General features: G+C 42.7%; 6 protein-coding genes and 1 long non-coding RNA gene across 7 annotated transcripts; 2 read left to right on the top strand and 5 right to left on the bottom strand.

The window, feature by feature from the left end:
* Nucleotides 1–875: 875 nt before the first annotated feature.
* Nucleotides 876–2,311, top strand: LOC124205440. The gene is made up of 3 exons (XR_006879313.1): nt 876–1,054; nt 1,126–2,128; nt 2,199–2,311. It is a non-coding gene; the product is annotated as an uncharacterized LOC124205440 (long non-coding RNA).
* Nucleotides 2,312–3,145: 834 nt separating this feature from the next.
* Nucleotides 3,146–4,531, bottom strand: LOC124205436 (ribosome production factor 2 homolog). The gene is made up of 6 exons (XM_046602882.1): nt 4,372–4,531; nt 4,180–4,312; nt 3,955–4,114; nt 3,609–3,888; nt 3,404–3,548; nt 3,146–3,339 (listed from the first exon to the last, which is right to left on the bottom strand). The coding sequence occupies exons 1-6, from the start codon at nt 4,386–4,388 to the stop codon at nt 3,181–3,183; spliced, it is 894 nt and encodes a 297-aa protein (XP_046458838.1). The 5' UTR covers nt 4,389–4,531; the 3' UTR covers nt 3,146–3,180.
* Nucleotides 4,532–4,706: 175 nt separating this feature from the next.
* Nucleotides 4,707–7,216, top strand: LOC124205433 (spermatogenesis-associated protein 5-like protein 1). Its single transcript, XM_046602879.1, has 6 exons — nt 4,707–5,815; nt 5,873–6,046; nt 6,108–6,197; nt 6,263–6,590; nt 6,650–6,984; nt 7,048–7,216. The coding sequence occupies exons 1-6, from the start codon at nt 4,775–4,777 to the stop codon at nt 7,192–7,194; spliced, it is 2,115 nt and encodes a 704-aa protein (XP_046458835.1). The 5' UTR covers nt 4,707–4,774; the 3' UTR covers nt 7,195–7,216.
* LOC124205432 (protein O-mannosyl-transferase TMTC4-like) lies at nt 7,207–10,100 on the bottom strand. Its single transcript, XM_046602878.1, has 5 exons — nt 9,716–10,100; nt 9,416–9,647; nt 7,927–9,346; nt 7,752–7,866; nt 7,207–7,691 (listed from the first exon to the last, which is right to left on the bottom strand). The coding sequence occupies exons 1-5, from the start codon at nt 9,915–9,917 to the stop codon at nt 7,372–7,374; spliced, it is 2,289 nt and encodes a 762-aa protein (XP_046458834.1). The 5' UTR covers nt 9,918–10,100; the 3' UTR covers nt 7,207–7,371.
* A 101-nt stretch (nt 10,101–10,201) lies between these two features.
* Nucleotides 10,202–11,255, bottom strand: LOC124205439 (mitochondrial fission 1 protein-like). Its single transcript, XM_046602884.1, has 4 exons — nt 11,108–11,255; nt 10,838–11,047; nt 10,601–10,706; nt 10,202–10,523 (listed from the first exon to the last, which is right to left on the bottom strand). Exons 1-4 carry the CDS (start codon nt 11,150–11,152, stop codon nt 10,435–10,437), a joined length of 450 nt encoding a protein of 149 aa, XP_046458840.1. The 5' UTR covers nt 11,153–11,255; the 3' UTR covers nt 10,202–10,434.
* Nucleotides 11,256–11,340: 85 nt separating this feature from the next.
* LOC124204064 (ras-related and estrogen-regulated growth inhibitor-like protein) lies at nt 11,341–13,741 on the bottom strand. The gene is made up of 4 exons (XM_046601070.1): nt 12,553–13,741; nt 12,330–12,478; nt 12,075–12,263; nt 11,341–12,009 (listed from the first exon to the last, which is right to left on the bottom strand). Exons 1-4 carry the CDS (start codon nt 12,743–12,745, stop codon nt 11,491–11,493), a joined length of 1,050 nt encoding a protein of 349 aa, XP_046457026.1. The 5' UTR covers nt 12,746–13,741; the 3' UTR covers nt 11,341–11,490.
* Nucleotides 13,742–15,769: 2,028 nt separating this feature from the next.
* On the bottom strand, nt 15,770–16,848 carry LOC124205364 (nuclear cap-binding protein subunit 2-like). The gene is made up of 5 exons (XM_046602761.1): nt 16,614–16,848; nt 16,382–16,468; nt 16,227–16,321; nt 16,024–16,162; nt 15,770–15,965 (listed from the first exon to the last, which is right to left on the bottom strand). The coding sequence occupies exons 1-5, from the start codon at nt 16,650–16,652 to the stop codon at nt 15,867–15,869; spliced, it is 459 nt and encodes a 152-aa protein (XP_046458717.1). The 5' UTR covers nt 16,653–16,848; the 3' UTR covers nt 15,770–15,866.
* Between the last annotated feature and the right edge of the window lie 73 nt (nt 16,849–16,921).

Below are 16,921 nucleotides of genomic sequence, written 5' to 3'. Positions count from 1 at the left end.
CGACGAGATGAATATTTCCGATACAACAAATGATAGGGTATAACGTCGTGACTCTTCTTCCGTCGCTCCCATCACATTGCAAAGTTGCGAGTTGAAAATGGCAAGGTCCACAGTTCGTTTGACAATAACCCCGATGAAGTTTTAGAGTATTTCCATGGCTGCTGCTGCTGGATTCATCACGCCATCCTTATCGTCCTCATTTATTCTCGTCTTCCGGATTATCTTTGAGTTCCTGTCACACAGGAAAAATGGAGCCAATTAAATTTAGACAAACTGAGACTCATAAGAATATTGCCAACGGTCAACTTGGCTAAAAGAAATAACCCTTCAACAACTCCAATAATCAAAAGAAATGGGCGGGGAAAGCCACCACTTTAAAGGGCAGAAATTGCGAAACAGAAAGAAATCAATGGCGTCGTGTAAATTGTCACGTCTTTCATTAATAAGGGCGAGTCGATTTTCAAAGAATGAGGATAATGCCTCCGGATGGATGAACGCAGGCAATTAATCTACTGGATCCCGCTGCGGTAATCACTTTCAACGTAACACTACATAGGGGGATACGACGAAAATCAAATACCAAATGAAAAGACCTGAGAATAATGTGGAAAAAAAATCAAATGGACAAAGGTAAAACTTAACGGCAGCCATTGAAAAAAAAATTCAAGGAGGGGGTCCATCTAGGAGGAACTTGATTAACATAGCAGAGGATCCATCGCTGTGAGTGAGTGGTACTTATACGATAATTAGGCCAAAGGCGTCTTGGATCTCACCATTATCCAAGTAACCTGAGTCAACGGATCTGAATCTACTCACGAATATCCCTCACATTACCACGCTTTTCAAGAGGTCATCTACACGGGGGGGGGGGGGGGGGGACCCATGCAGACGACATTAGCGATCCGGGCTCATCTAACGTGATAAGATCATTGATGATATTCGTTTGTAGTCCGCGAAGTGCAGCTCCTCGGCTTCGCCACAGCACCCATACAACACGACGGAACTTAACTATGTAATCAAGAAGGCTCAACTGAATCAAATGCGCAAACCAATGGTAACGGTAGCATACTCAGAACTACTTGCCTATACCTCAGTACACATTTAATTCGCCTTTTTACGACTAAGGAATATTGGACCGATCCCAATATCGACGAAAAGTCCCTTAGCCACTCGCCAGTTTTCCCTCTCCAGCACGGAGGAATGGATTTTATTAATGGCCTACACAGTGGTGGAAATTTAAGTTTTTAATTAACATGCTTTTTTTACGCGTAGAAAGTTTTTAGACTTTGCCGAGGTTTGAACCATCGACGCATGTTGTAGCAAATCAGATTGCTAACCACTGCGGTATTCGACCTTATGTTTAATAGCAAATCGTAAGTAATTATTCGTTAAAAAAGATCTTACTTTTTTCCATTCTTCCTTTTTCCAACATATAAACTTATTCTAATAGTTTAGGAAAATCTACTTTCCAGTACCTCCGCGTTGAATTCAGTTGGAATTTCATATCGACAAAATCCGCCGGTTGTTGCTCACATTGAACTTGATCATCTCGAGACGGAGTTTTAGGCAGCAAAAGGTGCTGTGTGCTTGGTAAAAACCCATCCACTCACCGCTAACCCTGATGGACGCATCATGTCGAAATCCACAAACAAAACTAAGTTGACATTTGAAGGAAAACGGACGCCACTCAATTCCCAGTTTGAACGTGGCATCTGTCACATGGCTGCTGAGTGGTAGGACAGTCAATCACTCAAGTGGCTTCTCTTTGGCGTATTATTTTCCATATGTCTACGTGACTGGATGCGCGTTTCTTTCACACGTCGTCCCTTTTTACAAAAGGAACAGAGGAGGGAATCCCCCCCAACCCATCTATTGTGGGCCTATAAAAGACGGGCTTCCCCATCGCTTAGACAATCAGTCAACTGTCAAATCTCCAACAGCAGCAAACTAACCGGTGAGCAAGATAACCGACAATTCTTTCAAGTTGAATTCAACTGTAATTGTTTCCTAAAAGTCGCATCACCAGTACAATGGACGTCCTCAACTCAGTCAACGTTGCTGCCGTTCAAAGCACCTGGGCCGTCATTAAATCGGACATCAGCACTTTTGCTCCCCAATTCTACGTGGCGTAAGTATCTTAAATTTTTACTATAAATAATTGAAAGATACTAACCATGTGTGACTAATCCACTTGGAAGACTGTTGACTGCTCATCCGGAATACCAAGCCATGTTCCCCACCATCGCCAATGTTCCATCCGGCCAACTGTTGAGCAACGCTGCTCTCATAGTAAGTCCAAAACACTTTGCAACCTGTAAATTAAACAAAATCTAAATGTGATTTCGGCCAATTCAGACCTTGTCAGTCAATGTCGTCACCAAATTGTCGGAAATCATCGACTCTTTGGGCAATCCGGATGCTCTCAATGGCAAATTGGTTGATCTGGCCAACCAGCATAAACAGCGCGGAACAACTCGAGCCCATTTCGACGTGAGTATCTTATACAAAGTAGTTGAGAAAATTTAGATTACTTATCCAATGAATTGTAGAACATGGCCACCGTGTTGCTGGTATTTTTGGCTGCCACTCTCGGCTCCGCCTTCACTCCGGAAGCCAAACAAGCCTGGACATCCACCATGCAAGGCATCAACACCGTCATCGAAGCTTCTGCTTGAAATCCATTACTCCCACATTGCAAGTAGCTGCTTTTCCCACTACCGATCAAAATAATTACATTACAGGCATATGTCAATAAATTGAAATGACGAGTAATTAAAAATACACAATTCGGCATTTCCATTTTACCTAGTTTTTGTGGGGAGATAAATTCTTGTAGTTTTAATTCAAAATAGTGGTGATACCTCTGGCAAAGCTAAGATGTGATTATTCATTTAACACTAAACCATAAGCCTTTAAGTGCTAGAAGCGGAGTCGACCAATTCCCAGTTAAATTTGTTTAGTTCCTTTTCTTTCTCAAATTCTAACCGATCCAGCAAATCCATCGATACTGGAAAAATTAAAGTTAATTCAAAAATGCTTAAAATAATATTACCAATAGAGTAACCACAGGTCCACAGGAGAGAAAAACACTAAATGGAGGTACCTAATAAGCCTGATAATTTAAATCGTGCACAGTACATACGAGTCGTGTTTGTCAAAGTCTTTATTAATTTCAACCGTTCACTTCTTGGAAAGTTTTGATGCTTTTTTGGGTGACTTTTCAGTCCGCAGAGCTCTTCCGCGTTTAACTTGCAACTTTCTGTAATCTTGACGTGGCATGTGAATGCGGCCGAGTTTCGAACCGAAAACGTCCTTGGACATGTTCTTGACTTTCTTGGGCTGTTTAAAAGCAAATAATACTATTCAGTAAATTTGAAATGGAAGTAGCCAATAGAAAAATTACCTTGGCAGCGCTTGGTGTGCGACACGCCCGTTTGAATAGATCAGCTGAGGCCAATTTGGTTCTTCTGATGACCAAGTCGGCCGAAGGTCCGATTTCTTCCAATTCAATATGAGGAGTTTTAGTTCCACTTTTGGTCATCAAAATCCTTTTATAAAAACTTGATTATTACAATCTCAAAAATGAAATGAAAAATATAGAAAAATACTTGTAACTGCGGAGGAAAATCTTGCCGTCAACAGCCGTGAAAGAAAGAGCATGTTCGAAACCAGCAAGACGAACTTGTTCCACTACTTCTCCACGGAAAAAGTCGATGAGCAAAGATTTGCATTTGGAATACTCTTCGTTTTGGTGCCAGACATCACCAGAGAAGATCAGGCAAGGCTTGTTACCATCCATCACTTTGGCGTTGCGAATTGCAGTCAAGGATTTGAACTGTTCCACACCAAATTCAATCATGTCGAGCAACTGGTGGTCAAACATTCTTCCTGAAAATTTAGATGACTTTTAGTTTAGGCCATAAATTCAAACAAAATTTAGAGATCAAATTGTACCCAGAATAACATTGTTGGGCCTCTTTTTGTTGTCTGAGCAGAATGCAAATAAAGAATGGTCATATTTCTGAGTCAGTTCTTCTATCGGTTTAACATCTTCAAATGGATTGTAAGGGTGTTTCTGACCAAAGTATGTTGATTGCATCCGTTTGATGGCATACTGAAGTAGAACGAAATGTTAGAAAACATACAACCCAAAAGCTTATAAGCTTGTAGCAATAGTACCAAATCTTTGACAAATTGAAGGGATGTGACGCTGGCAGTAGAACCACGAAGCATCAAAGCTTGTTTAGCCAATTCAACGATTTTTGGCTCTCGTTTTGCCAGCATCCGCTTACCGCGGTGGGTCTTGGGTTTCCTGCAATTAACAGATGATAATCAATTTTACGAAAAAATACTTGTAATTTCTTCACTTACGTAATTCTGACGCTCATTCTGTTAACAGTATATTAAGGTACGAAATGTCACACAAAGTAATATTTAACAAGTTTGGATAACTTGTTAGGATTTTAGACAGACACGTCTCCCAACCAACACGCGGTTTGAGTTTGAGTGTAACAATTCGTCTGCTAGAACTTGAGTCTCAAATTGCAACATGGCGAAATTAAATTTTGTAAAAAATGCTACAATTTCTCTGAAATGGTACAGAAAAAAAGGGATAAAATAAAATTGAACTTGAATCAAATAACTAATGACATTTGTAAAATTTTTCTTTAATTTTTCATCTTGTTTAGCGTCTTTGGCAACGCCGTATCTCAAATCAAAATAACAGTGACAGCATGCCCCGAAACGAAAATATCTGCAAAAATCAAGAGTAAAAATGAATACTGTCGTTATTGGTTCAGAGATTGGCAGTCAAAAGTGCTGTCTTCCTGTTGCGGAATTTGTAACTTTAAATTGTCAAGTTGGATGCCCAGTGAAAGTGACGACAAACAAGGGAACCTTCATTTGCAAGCTCTTCCCTAGGACTGATTTGAAAAATGATGCAGTTGTTGAAAATACCGTTCAAATTTACAGTGAACGTAGAAAGTTTCTCATCACTCATCCAGTAGTGACGAGGGATTTCAGTGTTTCAAAATTGTCACTGAAACCGGCAACAAGTATAACTGTAACTATCGTAACTGATAGTTTTCAAAGTGTCAACCATTTGAAACAATGCAAGTTGCCCCTGTTGATCAAGAGTCTTCTTTCAAACAAGATCATCACCCCGCTTTCGTCAATCACTGTTGGCAAATACTTTTCCGCAGGGAATGTAGAGAAAATTTTGGTCCTGGAAACGAAACCTGACGGTGGAGCTCTGACAGTGTCTGCCAAAACCCAAGTCAAGATTGAAAACATCATCACAGAGAAATGGATGAAAATTCAAGAACGAGTCCAAACGACAAGAATGGGAGGAGTAGATGAAGCCTACAACAAATTGAAAGAACTAGTGGTGTATCCTCTACAGCATCCCCAAGTGTTTGCTCAACTTTGCGCGCCTAGAGGAATTCTTTTACACGGTCCACCGGGCTGCGGGAAAAGTTCAATCGTCCAGCAACTCTGCGCTGAAAACGGCCTGTTTCTCATCCCAGTCACTTGCTCGGATCTCTCGTCATCCGATCCAGGAGGCAGCGAAGACAAATTGAGAAACATTTTCAAGGAAACTTTAAGCGTGTCGAGTCCCACAGTTCTATTTCTGGACGGCGTGGATTCCATTTGCCCTAAACGAGGTGGTCAAACCCACACAAATCGTCTGATTACTTGCCTAACGGGCTTGATTGACGACGTTCATACTAACCGCAACTTGACCATCATGGCGGCCACCAACAGGTTGGAAGATGTCGATCCTTCTCTTCGTCGGCCAGGCAGACTCGACAGAGAAGTAAATTTAATTGTGATTCCTAATTTGCTTTCGTCTAATTTTGATTTGATTTAAAAGGTCCATTTGTATGCCCCCAATTGCCATCAACGGGAAGAGATCATTAAAGCCATCTGCGAAGAAATTGAATTGTACACAGACTTGGAAGATGTGAAACAAGTGGCTGAAATGACCCCCGGCTACGTTGGCGCAGATTTAAATCTTTTGTGTCGTGAAGCCCTCTATCTTTCACTGGTAATTTTGTAATAATAATTTACTCCAGACGAAGCTGATGACCAACTAATTTTCGGGACAGGATCGATGCCTATTGACACTCAAAGAGTGGAAGGCAGCTATTGGTCGTGTTAGGCCATCCGCTATGAGAGAAAGTACCGGAAGTGGCGAGGTAATAACTTTGACGTTTATCTCCGTAAAAAATTATTTGAAAATTAATTTTTTGATTTTGCACAGTTCCGTCGAGTCAGCTGGGATGAAGTCGGAGGATTGGAAGAGGCCCGTATGTACATCCGCCGCAGTGTTGAATGGCCGCTGAAACACCCTGAAGCTTTTGAGAGGCTCAATGTGCCCCGGCCGAAAGGCGTTTTAATTTACGGCCCTCCAGGCTGTGGAAAATCGCTCCTGGTCAGAGCGGCAGCCACTTCGTGCACGGCTTCCTTTCTGTCTATTTCAGCCGCCGAACTCTTTTCTCCGTTCGTCGGAGACTCGGAGAAAATGGTCTCGGATCTCTTCCGGCGAGCCCGCCAGGCAGTTCCGGCTATCCTATTCCTAGACGAATTAGGTAACTTAATCAATCCCTCGGAATATTATTGAAAATATTTTAATTTGGTGATTTTGTAGACGCAATGGTTGGTGGACGTACCAACGCCAATCACGGCCGGACAGCCCAACTGGGTGTGGTGGCGGCCCTGCTTCAAGAAATGGACGGCATTTCATCCAGCCAAGGAGTCGTGGTAGTTGGCGCCACCAATCGACCCGACAAAATCGACGGGGCTCTACTTCGTCCAGGTCGTTTCGACTCGCTGGTTCACATCCCACATCCAGACGAAACTGCACGATTGGCCGTCCTTCAGTCACTCTGCCGGAAGATGCCGTTGAAGGAGGTCGACCTGAAAATCCTGGCGGAAAGAACGGAACTCTTTTCAGGAGCTGATTTAGAATCCCTGACCAAAGAGGTGACAAAACTTTTAACCTTAAATGTTCTTGAATAATAAAAACAACTTTTGCGGAATTATCAGGCCGCACTGGGAGCCCTGGAAGAAGATTTATCTGCCTTTGAAATCCTCCAGCGACATTTCGAACAAGCCCTGGCCAAAGTCCCGCCTTCTATCACACTTGAACAAGCCGATTTCTATCGGGATTACGCCTCTGGTAAGAGAAAATAAAAAGCCAGTCACTGAAAACAAACAAAAGATTGCGGTTGTATTCCATTTCGTGTTAGTTAAGCTCGCCAATTAAGATTAGGACTAGCTACCGTTTAAGCCCCAAAAATTCCAAAGACAAAAAGACACTGGGAAATAAGAGATTGAGAGGAGTTAAACATAAAAGCAAGAGAGATCATTTTAAAATTGATTCTGTTTCGCCTTTTGCAGCAATTTGAGATTTTCCGTCGCACTTTTCCATTGGGGGTCCAGTGACAGGGCTCGCTGGTACGACTGCTCGGCCAGCTGGAATTTTTTCCATCGGTGATAGAGCACACCTAGATTGGTGTGGTAGATGGGACTGTGCGGATTGAGTCGAATGGCCGACAGGAAGTGGAGCTCGGACGCTTTAAATTGACTCTGCTTGCCTAAAATTCCGGCCAGACTGAAATGCAAATTGGCTTCGTTGGGTAGAATGGCCAGGGCTTCCAGCGCCGTAGATTCCGATCGTTGCGATTGACCTGATTTGTTAACCAAGATTAGTTAAATTGAATTAAAATGTTAAATTATTAAAAGTTTACCTGTATTGTCCAACATAACGATGAGATTGGTCCAGGCCAGGACGTGGGTTGGCTGCAACAAAGTTGCGTTCCTGAAGGCTTCTTCCGCTTCCCGGAATTGTCCCAGCTCCAAATACTTTTAAAAATTGAATTTAGTAATTAACATCAAATTTGAATGAAATACATTAGAACTTACGAGGTTTCCCAGGTTGTAATAGCAGTCGGGATACTTTCGACGATGACTCAAGGCCGTCAAGTAACTCACGCGGGCCTCTTTGTGCTTACGAAGAAGTGCCTGGACGATGCCCAGGTTCATCCATGCGGCAGCGAAATCGGGTCTAACACTAATAGCTTTGACAAGCCAATCCTCAGCTGACTGAAAACGGCCCAAATCTTTGAGCAAATTGGCCAAATTGTTCATGGCCTGGTCGTAGTCCGGATTCAGTTCCAGGGCCTTTTCGTAGCGATCGATGGCCACGTCTCTCAATCCCCGATCCGCCGCATTTTTGCCAATGTTGTAGTGAACTTTGGCGTTGAGCGGACAAACGGCCAATCCGGACAGGAATAGCCGACCCTCGTCTTGCCAATCCAGATTCCGGCGGAAGGATTTCAAACCAAAGGTTAGGATGACGGCCAGGAGGCAGCCCCGCAAGATCCACAATTTGGAATGGCCAAACGGAAAGAGGAAAGTGTTGAGTTTCTCGGCACCGTAGACGAGAATGAGACAGTATCCAGCGACGGGCATGAAGAGAACTCGTTCGGCCACCACGAAACCGACGCGGAAAAAGATGTTGGTGGCCGGTAGGAAAGGGACGGCCATCAGGGCCAGACCGAGGGTCAGATACTTTCGCTGCCTTTGAGACGGACTGAAGAGAGCTTTGAAAATGGCCGAAAACATGACGATCCAGAAGAATAACGAGCCCAAATTGCGGGGATCCATCAGCTGCTGGATGAGCGGAATGCAACCCATGGACCAATCGAAGCAGAGCCAATGAGGCCACAGGAGCAGCAAGGCGTGGATCGAGTAGACGTAGTTATAACTCAGAGCTCTGGTCATCGGCGAATCGGCGAAGGAAGCTGGATTGTCGACCCGCTGGAAGGCCGGAGCCCCGGAAGAGCCCATGACACTCAATCTGACGTAAAGAAGAGCCACTCCAACTACGGCGATCAAAGAGAAACGCTGGAGGATATCCCTTCGCTTCATGACGTTGCCAAAGTTGAAAGTGCCAGTCACGGATCTCGTGACGTCGTAAACAGCGACCACGCCCAGGACTGTGATTCCCTGCTCTTTGCAGAACATGGCGATGGCGCAGCTGGCCATCGAAGTGGCGAACGACGTCAGCGATCCTCCGTCCAAATGTTTCGCGTACGAGTAGATGGAGAGAAAATAAAAGATTCCGCAGAGGAGATCCGCTCGCCCAACTATTCCGCTGACGGCTTCCGTGTGGACGGGATGAACCGAGAAAAGGATGGCCGTGATGAACGACAGCCTCGGGCGAGTTTCTCCCAACAAAGTTGAGAAGATCACCAGACTCAGGGTGCAGCAGATGGAATGGAGCAACACATTCGTCAAGTGAAAGGGCCTTGGATCCAGCCCATTGAAAATGTAGTTTAACCTGCACAACAACAACAACAACAAGGTCAATTGGTGAAATGATTCATTCAATGTCTCGTATAGAAAATACCTGAATGATAAAATGGTCAATGGTCGGTACGATTTGTGACTACTCTTGTGATTGAGTGATGTGCCCCAAAAGTCATTGAAAAATATTTCGTTGAGAGGAGTCTTGCCTTTAGCATCTTCGTTGTTTACTATTGCTTCTGTGTCGTCAAACACAAAGGACCCGTTTACTGAATTTAAATAGCACACTGACGCCAGGATAAAGATGATTGCACATCCCCATTTCAGAGAAACTTCTGTTTACAGAATTGGAAAAATGTCATTTTTCAACTTTAAAGAGTCTGAAAAATAATCAAGGCGATACCTGGACATATGAATAATTGTTGAGCAGCTGGTTTATGAATCGTTGATGTGAAATCTCTGTAACTGTTTACTTTGCCAGCGCCATTCTCGGAAACTTCTTTCGTGGCCGTCTTAGTCATTGCCATTGGAATATCATAATACTTTTGCTTTGTCTGGCCGCCTACTCTGTTGTCCCCTAAAACTACACGTAATTTTGTTGGCATACGCAGTTAACTCGAGCAAAGGTTACATGTTGCAACACATGAAAACATGTTAGATTGGCATATTTACACCGGAGCCACGGTAAGCCCGAAAGTTTTTCTACCCACAGAATCTGATTCTACGTAGCGAGCCCTCAAGGCTGCTTCTGTCAAATGTCATGTGTCAATCGTGTGTGTGCTACTAGATGTCTAGTAATCGGTTTCGGCAACCTTTTGTTGTGCGCATTTAGTGCGGCTTTAGTGTTTGTTTTTTACGCAACCAACGCACAATTAACAACACTAAATGTACTGTAAATCTGTAATTGTTCATTATACCTTTCATTTCTGATACACTAGAATTTCATGAAAATAAAACAAAAAGAAAGGAATGAAAGTATAATATAGTTTTCCACAAGAAAATTTTTATGATAGTGAAAATATCAACATTCAGATTCAACACAGCAGTTCAGCACATAACATAAATCTGCATGACAAAAGGGATTACAGAATAAGAAGTGTATCGTGGCATTAATGAGCGCTATCACTTCCTTGCCAGAGCTACCCCCAGTCCAATCAGACTACCCAAAGCCAATGCTGCTCCACCTATGATGGCAATGCCTTTAAGTCCCTCTGTTAATAATTATGAAAAATAAATAAATAAAGGGTTAAAAATATGAAGATGTGCACACAACAAAAGAACTTCATACCTCTTTCCATTCGTTTCTCAATGACATTTTTTAGAGTTCTGACCTGCCGATTATTTGGTTCTACTTGGAGCAGAACTTTGGTGTAACCCAAAGCTTTGCTGTACTCCTGTCAAATAACAAAAGCAAACAAACACGATTTTTAGGATAGATCAAAAATGTCATCTCTCCAAAGTGTAGGATAATTTATATGACAACTATGACATCTTCAAGTGCTAAAAGTATGATCATTTTTATTACCTTGATTTTGGCATTGGCAATGGCTAGGTAGTAGATGTAGTCTCTCCTGCCCTCATCATTTCCTCCTTTGGACAAGTCCTCCAAGAGAAAAATCCCTCGCTTGATATCTGCCTGATATTTACTCCTGATCAATGCCCAGGAATAATTGAACTGGATGTCTTGAGTTACTGTTCCCTGGGTCAAACTGTCGTGATAACGTCGCTCGAATTTCTGCCAAAGAGTCCAAACATTATAAATTGAAAATGACAATTGTTACAGAGTTACACGTACCTTCAAATCCTCTTCAGAAATACTTTCGTCTAGAACGTCCTCCATTTTGCTATTATTACCAATCAAATATTGAGCAATACACTGATGACAACAAGCTGAAAAACGTAGTCAGTCGGAATATCAGCTGATTTCCAGCAGACGGAATAGGCGGGATTTTCAAAAATGTTTGAAAATGCAAAACAGTTTTGATCAACGGATACGACCTTACTACAATTTAAAGAATAAAACAGTAATTAACTTTTCAAAAAATTTGTATTCAAAGTTTATAGATATAAATAATTTGTATCAAAATACATATATTGTAGCTGTACATTTTGCATGATATTTTGGTTGTGCCAGTCATAAGAAATGTTGATGATGATAATAAAATCGATATATATAATTCATATGGAGGCGATTTGACTTGACGGATAGTTGGAGCTGGTCAAAAGCTTTCGGTGGACGATGGGAATGGGTTTAGATTTCACTCCGTGAATCAAATGGGCGCTGTTGATGTGCAACAGACTCATGTCGGGCGTGAGTGTGGCGATGGAATCGACACTTCCGGTGCTGTTGTTGCCACTCGAGTTGCTGCTCCTGTCGCTGCACGAAGACATGGAGGATTTGCGGTTGTGCTGGTTGGCGAAATTCTTTTGCTGTTGGTGCTGCGATTTGTTGTTGGAATTGGCCGAGTGGTGGCGCGTCTTGGAGACGATGGCGCCAATCATTTTCGAAAAGGACGAAAAGCGGATCATCCGCGGATATGGAAGAACGTGCGAATTGGAAATCAATTGGCGAATCAACTTTTGGAAAACAATTTTCACTCCCCACTGTTGGCCTTCGTACTGCGGCTCGGCCGCTGAGAATTCGTCAAATGGACAACCGAATTCATCGGCTGCGGTTTGACCTTCCAGTCGCGACACCTGAACAAATTTCAATAAATTAAATTAAATGTAAATCCCTGGAATAGGAAAAAAATTCGACATACCTGTCGTCTGTGTTGGAGGTCGAGTTGGTTGGCCACCAAATATTTCGGCGAATGGAAAGGTAACCTGGACAGGATTTCACGAGCTCGATCGAAACTTTTGGAATTGGTCAGCGAATAGACGACCAGGTAAGCCATGCACTTTTCTGTGCCGACTACTGACGATAACATTTCCTCATCTTCACCAATCACCTTTAATTATAACCCAAAATCAATTAGCTTTTCAAATTGAAAATGTGAGCCGTGATGACGACTTACGTCATTGCGGGATGGCCGTGAAATGTCGAGAATGTCGACGTTGGTTTTCAGCGATCCTCCCATGTAAGCGAAAGAGTGGTGATAAGTCATGTCGGTCCCGGAGAAATAATCGCCGATGAATCGACTCGTCAGGTACTGAACTGTCAACGCTGTTTAATCAAATTTTGCATAAATTAATTCACGCCACTTATTAGCGCCAAATAAAAATTCAAAATTAACAAACCTGTTTTGCCAACGGCGGTAGATCCTAGAACGGTGACACACAATCGGTTGTTGTTATTTCCAGTGTTGTTGGTTTTGTTGTTGGTCGTCGTCGCTGATTTGTTGCCCAACGATTCCTTCATTTTCGATATGAAATAAAATTGGCGCGTGATGTTGGAGAACTGGGCAAAGTCGTGATTGGGTTTGATCGTCATCTCTGGATGCAGCCTCCCTTTTATAAGACTGGCCTGGACATGCGCACAGCATCAGCCGTCAACTGTTGATATCATCCAGCAACCAACCCGCAACGCAATTGACGGGAAATGCACGATAATCGTATTTGCCCTGATTTTATTTTACATAACCCTAAATCGATTCACAAGGAGGAAACAAACAAAATCATCCGAGACCTGAATTCAATCGACTGAACTTCCAAGTACCCGACATTTGCGTGTGTGGGGGAAAAATTGTTCAAGGTTTTTTCAGCGATCGAATTCGGTTATGTTTGGGATCAGATTCTCGGCTCATCACACAAGGCCGAAACTCTACAAGTTCGTGTCTGTTATACATACACATACAACAATTTGGCATTTTCCTATAGATAGGGACCACCATGTTTACCGACCAATACGTGAGAAAGTTGGCGAATTGATGGTCGAGGCCGCGGAGAAATTCGAGACGGTCCCTCATCCATCGCTCAACTTTGTTGACCTTTGGCTTGAACTGATCAAGCCAATAGATCCATTTCCAAATAGTCACGTTTTTCACGGCCCGTGTTAGTTGGGTTGTGCTGAAATAATCGACCCATTTCTCTGTCGCAGGGGCCAAACCCAAATGGAATCAAAGCAATTTGCAAAAATTCAGAACAAACCCAATAAATGTGTGTGATGGCCTAAAAATCCGATTTCGGCATCTTTTCATTAGCCTCAATCAATTATAAAATCAAAACAAATTCAGGCAAATGGGTCAGATGGTCTGCATCTACAGGACTTTTAAACCGTCGGGATCGAGACGAGAGTCCAGCATTTTCTTCACCTCCTACGCTTGAAATGTTGCGGCACGTGCTGTAATTGCTGCCAAATAACTGGACTGCTCCGGATGGATGAAACTGAAAAATGTCCTACCACCACACACACACGTGGAGCCAAATAGAAGAAAGAGATACGCTGCTACCCACATGTGGGTGCACTGGTGAAAAGGATCAAAGCACTGAGCGACGTGTATCACAATATGTCCCTTTTATTTAAGTGGGCGTCATTACATTTGATTGCCAGACCTCCTCCCTGCGTTTCTTTTTACTTAAATGTTTCAGTTCGGCTTAAAGACATTTAATAGCTCACCCAACCCCAGCTTTCTTTTTATTTCATCAAACTGTTCCTGGGCAAAAAAGGGTTTGAGAGAGAACGCCGACCTGGACCGGACGGAATAAACTCACGGCACGTGGCGAATTATGACTCCGCACATATCAAAGAAAGTGCGGCCATTCAATCCACGTGGAGAATAAAGGCGGATGAGGCCAATGAACATACCTGGGCGGAACATTTTTCGATTGATCGGATGTTGTATAATCGCCAGTTAATTTGATAGACCGTGTTTACGTCAAATTTGATAGTCGAGGGTATAACCCAATGAACCGTGAGTAATAACACATGTGACTACCAACGTGGGTGGTGTCGAATGACAACACGGCGGATGCTGTGAATTTCCGATTTGCCTCCGTCCATTAGTAGATCTGCTGATGTGCTGCTGTGAATAGGCGAAAGCCAATTATAAATGCACCAATCTTGCACACCCATCCGGCGTTGACTGCACACACACAAAAGAGCACGAGGCAGATCCCTATTTCGCCACGTGCGCATATGGGCACCCTATTAGCCCATCAGATTGCCCAGCAGTTAGCGATATCATTATTATTAGATATTCTTTCGCTTCGCCAAAATCATTCCAAACAACAACATTTTACCAATACGGCGAATAATTCCATGTCAATGCGCATTTCGATTATATCGATCCAGTGTGTGTTACATACCGGCGTCACAAGTCGTTGATTGATATCCAGAATGGGCGACGCATTCGTCGCTCTATTACTATTACGTCTTCGTCGTCTGGAATCAATTATTTGGCTTCATCCGCTTCGTATTATATTATAGTTGTACTACGTACGCCCGTCCTAAATCAAGAAAAGCCAATTGCTTTTGTCCTTCTACAAGTTGCCGGGCATTGAAGGCGTTCACGCCATTGTCAAAGTGTAATTGAAAAATAAATAGACGACGTTATAATACTCGTATCGTTTGATATCGTTTTCGCCAAATGCGCAGTTGGCCGTCAACGACACCTAATATACCAACCAATCGATAACTTAACGGCCAGACACAATACCTGCTCCTACACTAGTTTCAAACAGAGGGAATTAAATGATGTATAAACGGATATTCGCAGGGGGGGAAACAGCCCCGTTTTGTTGGCATGGCCACCAGGAGGAAGATGAAGATTATACAACAGGTGCTGGGCAATGTTCATGTCGCTCCACGTGAGTTTTACGTCAATATTTGAATAAGCAACATCTGTAGTGCTGGGCGGTGGGTACAGCAGCCAGCCAACATGCACCAGTCCCGCTATAGCCTCACGGCGGAGCACGCGGATCGGCACGCGGACATGAATGCTTCCAGCGGCTGCAGCAGTGGGAGAGAACTCGATTGCCGTCGCCCAGAAATATTCAAACAGCCAACACCAGATACACACACACTCACTCAGTACAATTTTCCTGGTAGTTCAGATGCACGTTGAATGTCACGTCAAGCACATTCTTTCTTCGAACGATAAATAAGTTAGTTTTAATTTGGAATAACTAAACAACTACCGAGCAATCAGAAATCGATACCATTTCCATTTTGGAAATCATCTAATTGATCAATGATCATTGAATTAGCTTCACATTTGACACAAATTCAATTGTGACATTCGTTATAAGTTGCAGACGACCACTGGGAATTGAATATTCAAATATTTCTTTGCATGTAGATGATGGCGTGCATCACGCGGCCGCAAAAGCTCTTCTGGGAAACTACCCGCTTCGCTTTGAAAAGGAAAAAGCTTTGGGAGTGACAGATCACATGGCAAGAGATTCTAGTGTCCCCACTTTTCGATCGATAAAATCCAGGCCAACCGGACTGGCAGATGGAAACATGACGAGAAACGTCTTCTTTCACAGGTAAAAAAGATTTTGTTTAGGAAATCAATTCAGCATGGTCTGTTTTAATTGAGGATAACACTTGTTGACATTTGTTAAAAAAAAAAACACACAGAGATGAATGAATACAGTATTTAGAAATGTTATCAATTGTTAGCAGCAGCAGATGTGGCCACCTTCTGCTGAATCATTTTGCCCCATCCTCCTCTGCCACCATCAAAGTCAGTTCGGTATTCATCTCTCACCTGCAAAACAGAAATCCATTAGTTGAGAACAATAAGTTTGAGCTGACGAAATGCTGACCTGTCCTCCAGTTTTGCCTCTGCCATATTGCCTTCCTTCAATGAAGCCAGCATCCCAGTCAGTTCTCACAATTCTGTCATCCAGTCTTGTCCCATTCACAAACCTGATGGCATTTTCTGAATCATTCCTCAGGTAAAACCTTGAAAGATAATTAGAAATAATTAAACACAATTTTGTTATTGGATTTGGTTGCAATGACTTACTCTACAAAACAAAATCCACAAGGGGTCCTAGTAAACTTGTCCAATCCCATGATGATTCTCTTGACATCGCCACATTTCCCAAACAATTCATGGATCTAAAATATTTGAAAAGATGAAATCAAATGGAACCAATTGTTGACTTGGAAGTATTTAACCTGTTCTTCAGTTGTGTAAAAGGACAAGTTTCCAACATACAGGGTGCAAGATTGACTCAACAGACGCTCCTGCTCTACCCGGGAACCCTGAAAGATGGAAATCAGTTATTTTGGCTTGAAATATCAAAATATTTTTAATTATTAAGGTATGCATTTCCATTTAAACATTAATTGCCTCAAAACTGTATATTAAGTTACATTTTCAATTCTGCTATCAACTCATGAGGCTTACTTTGAAATGTTGGTCTCGGTATGTGCTTGGAACCGCCATTTCTACGAATTATTTCGGGAGAACCAATCACACCGTTCACCCCAGTGTCTTCCGAATTAAGTGTCCTTGTATTCAGCCAATCAACCGGCTAAACTTTATGCGTTTTAAATTACTAAAATTGGTGTGGTTTTTTTCTAAAAAAAAGTGTGCGTTGACACAACAAACCTGACGCGAGTGACTTTCGAAAAGATGCTTATGGCGGCCGCTAGGTTACGTCACTTGCTAGAAACCCATTCCGGCGTTAAACTACAATTAAAAACCAAATAAAA

Source organism: Daphnia pulex, chromosome 10, assembly GCF_021134715.1.
Source record: "Daphnia pulex isolate KAP4 chromosome 10, ASM2113471v1".
Taxonomy (NCBI): domain Eukaryota; kingdom Metazoa; phylum Arthropoda; class Branchiopoda; order Diplostraca; family Daphniidae; genus Daphnia; species Daphnia pulex.
This window is presented reverse-complemented; position numbering and strand designations above follow the sequence as displayed.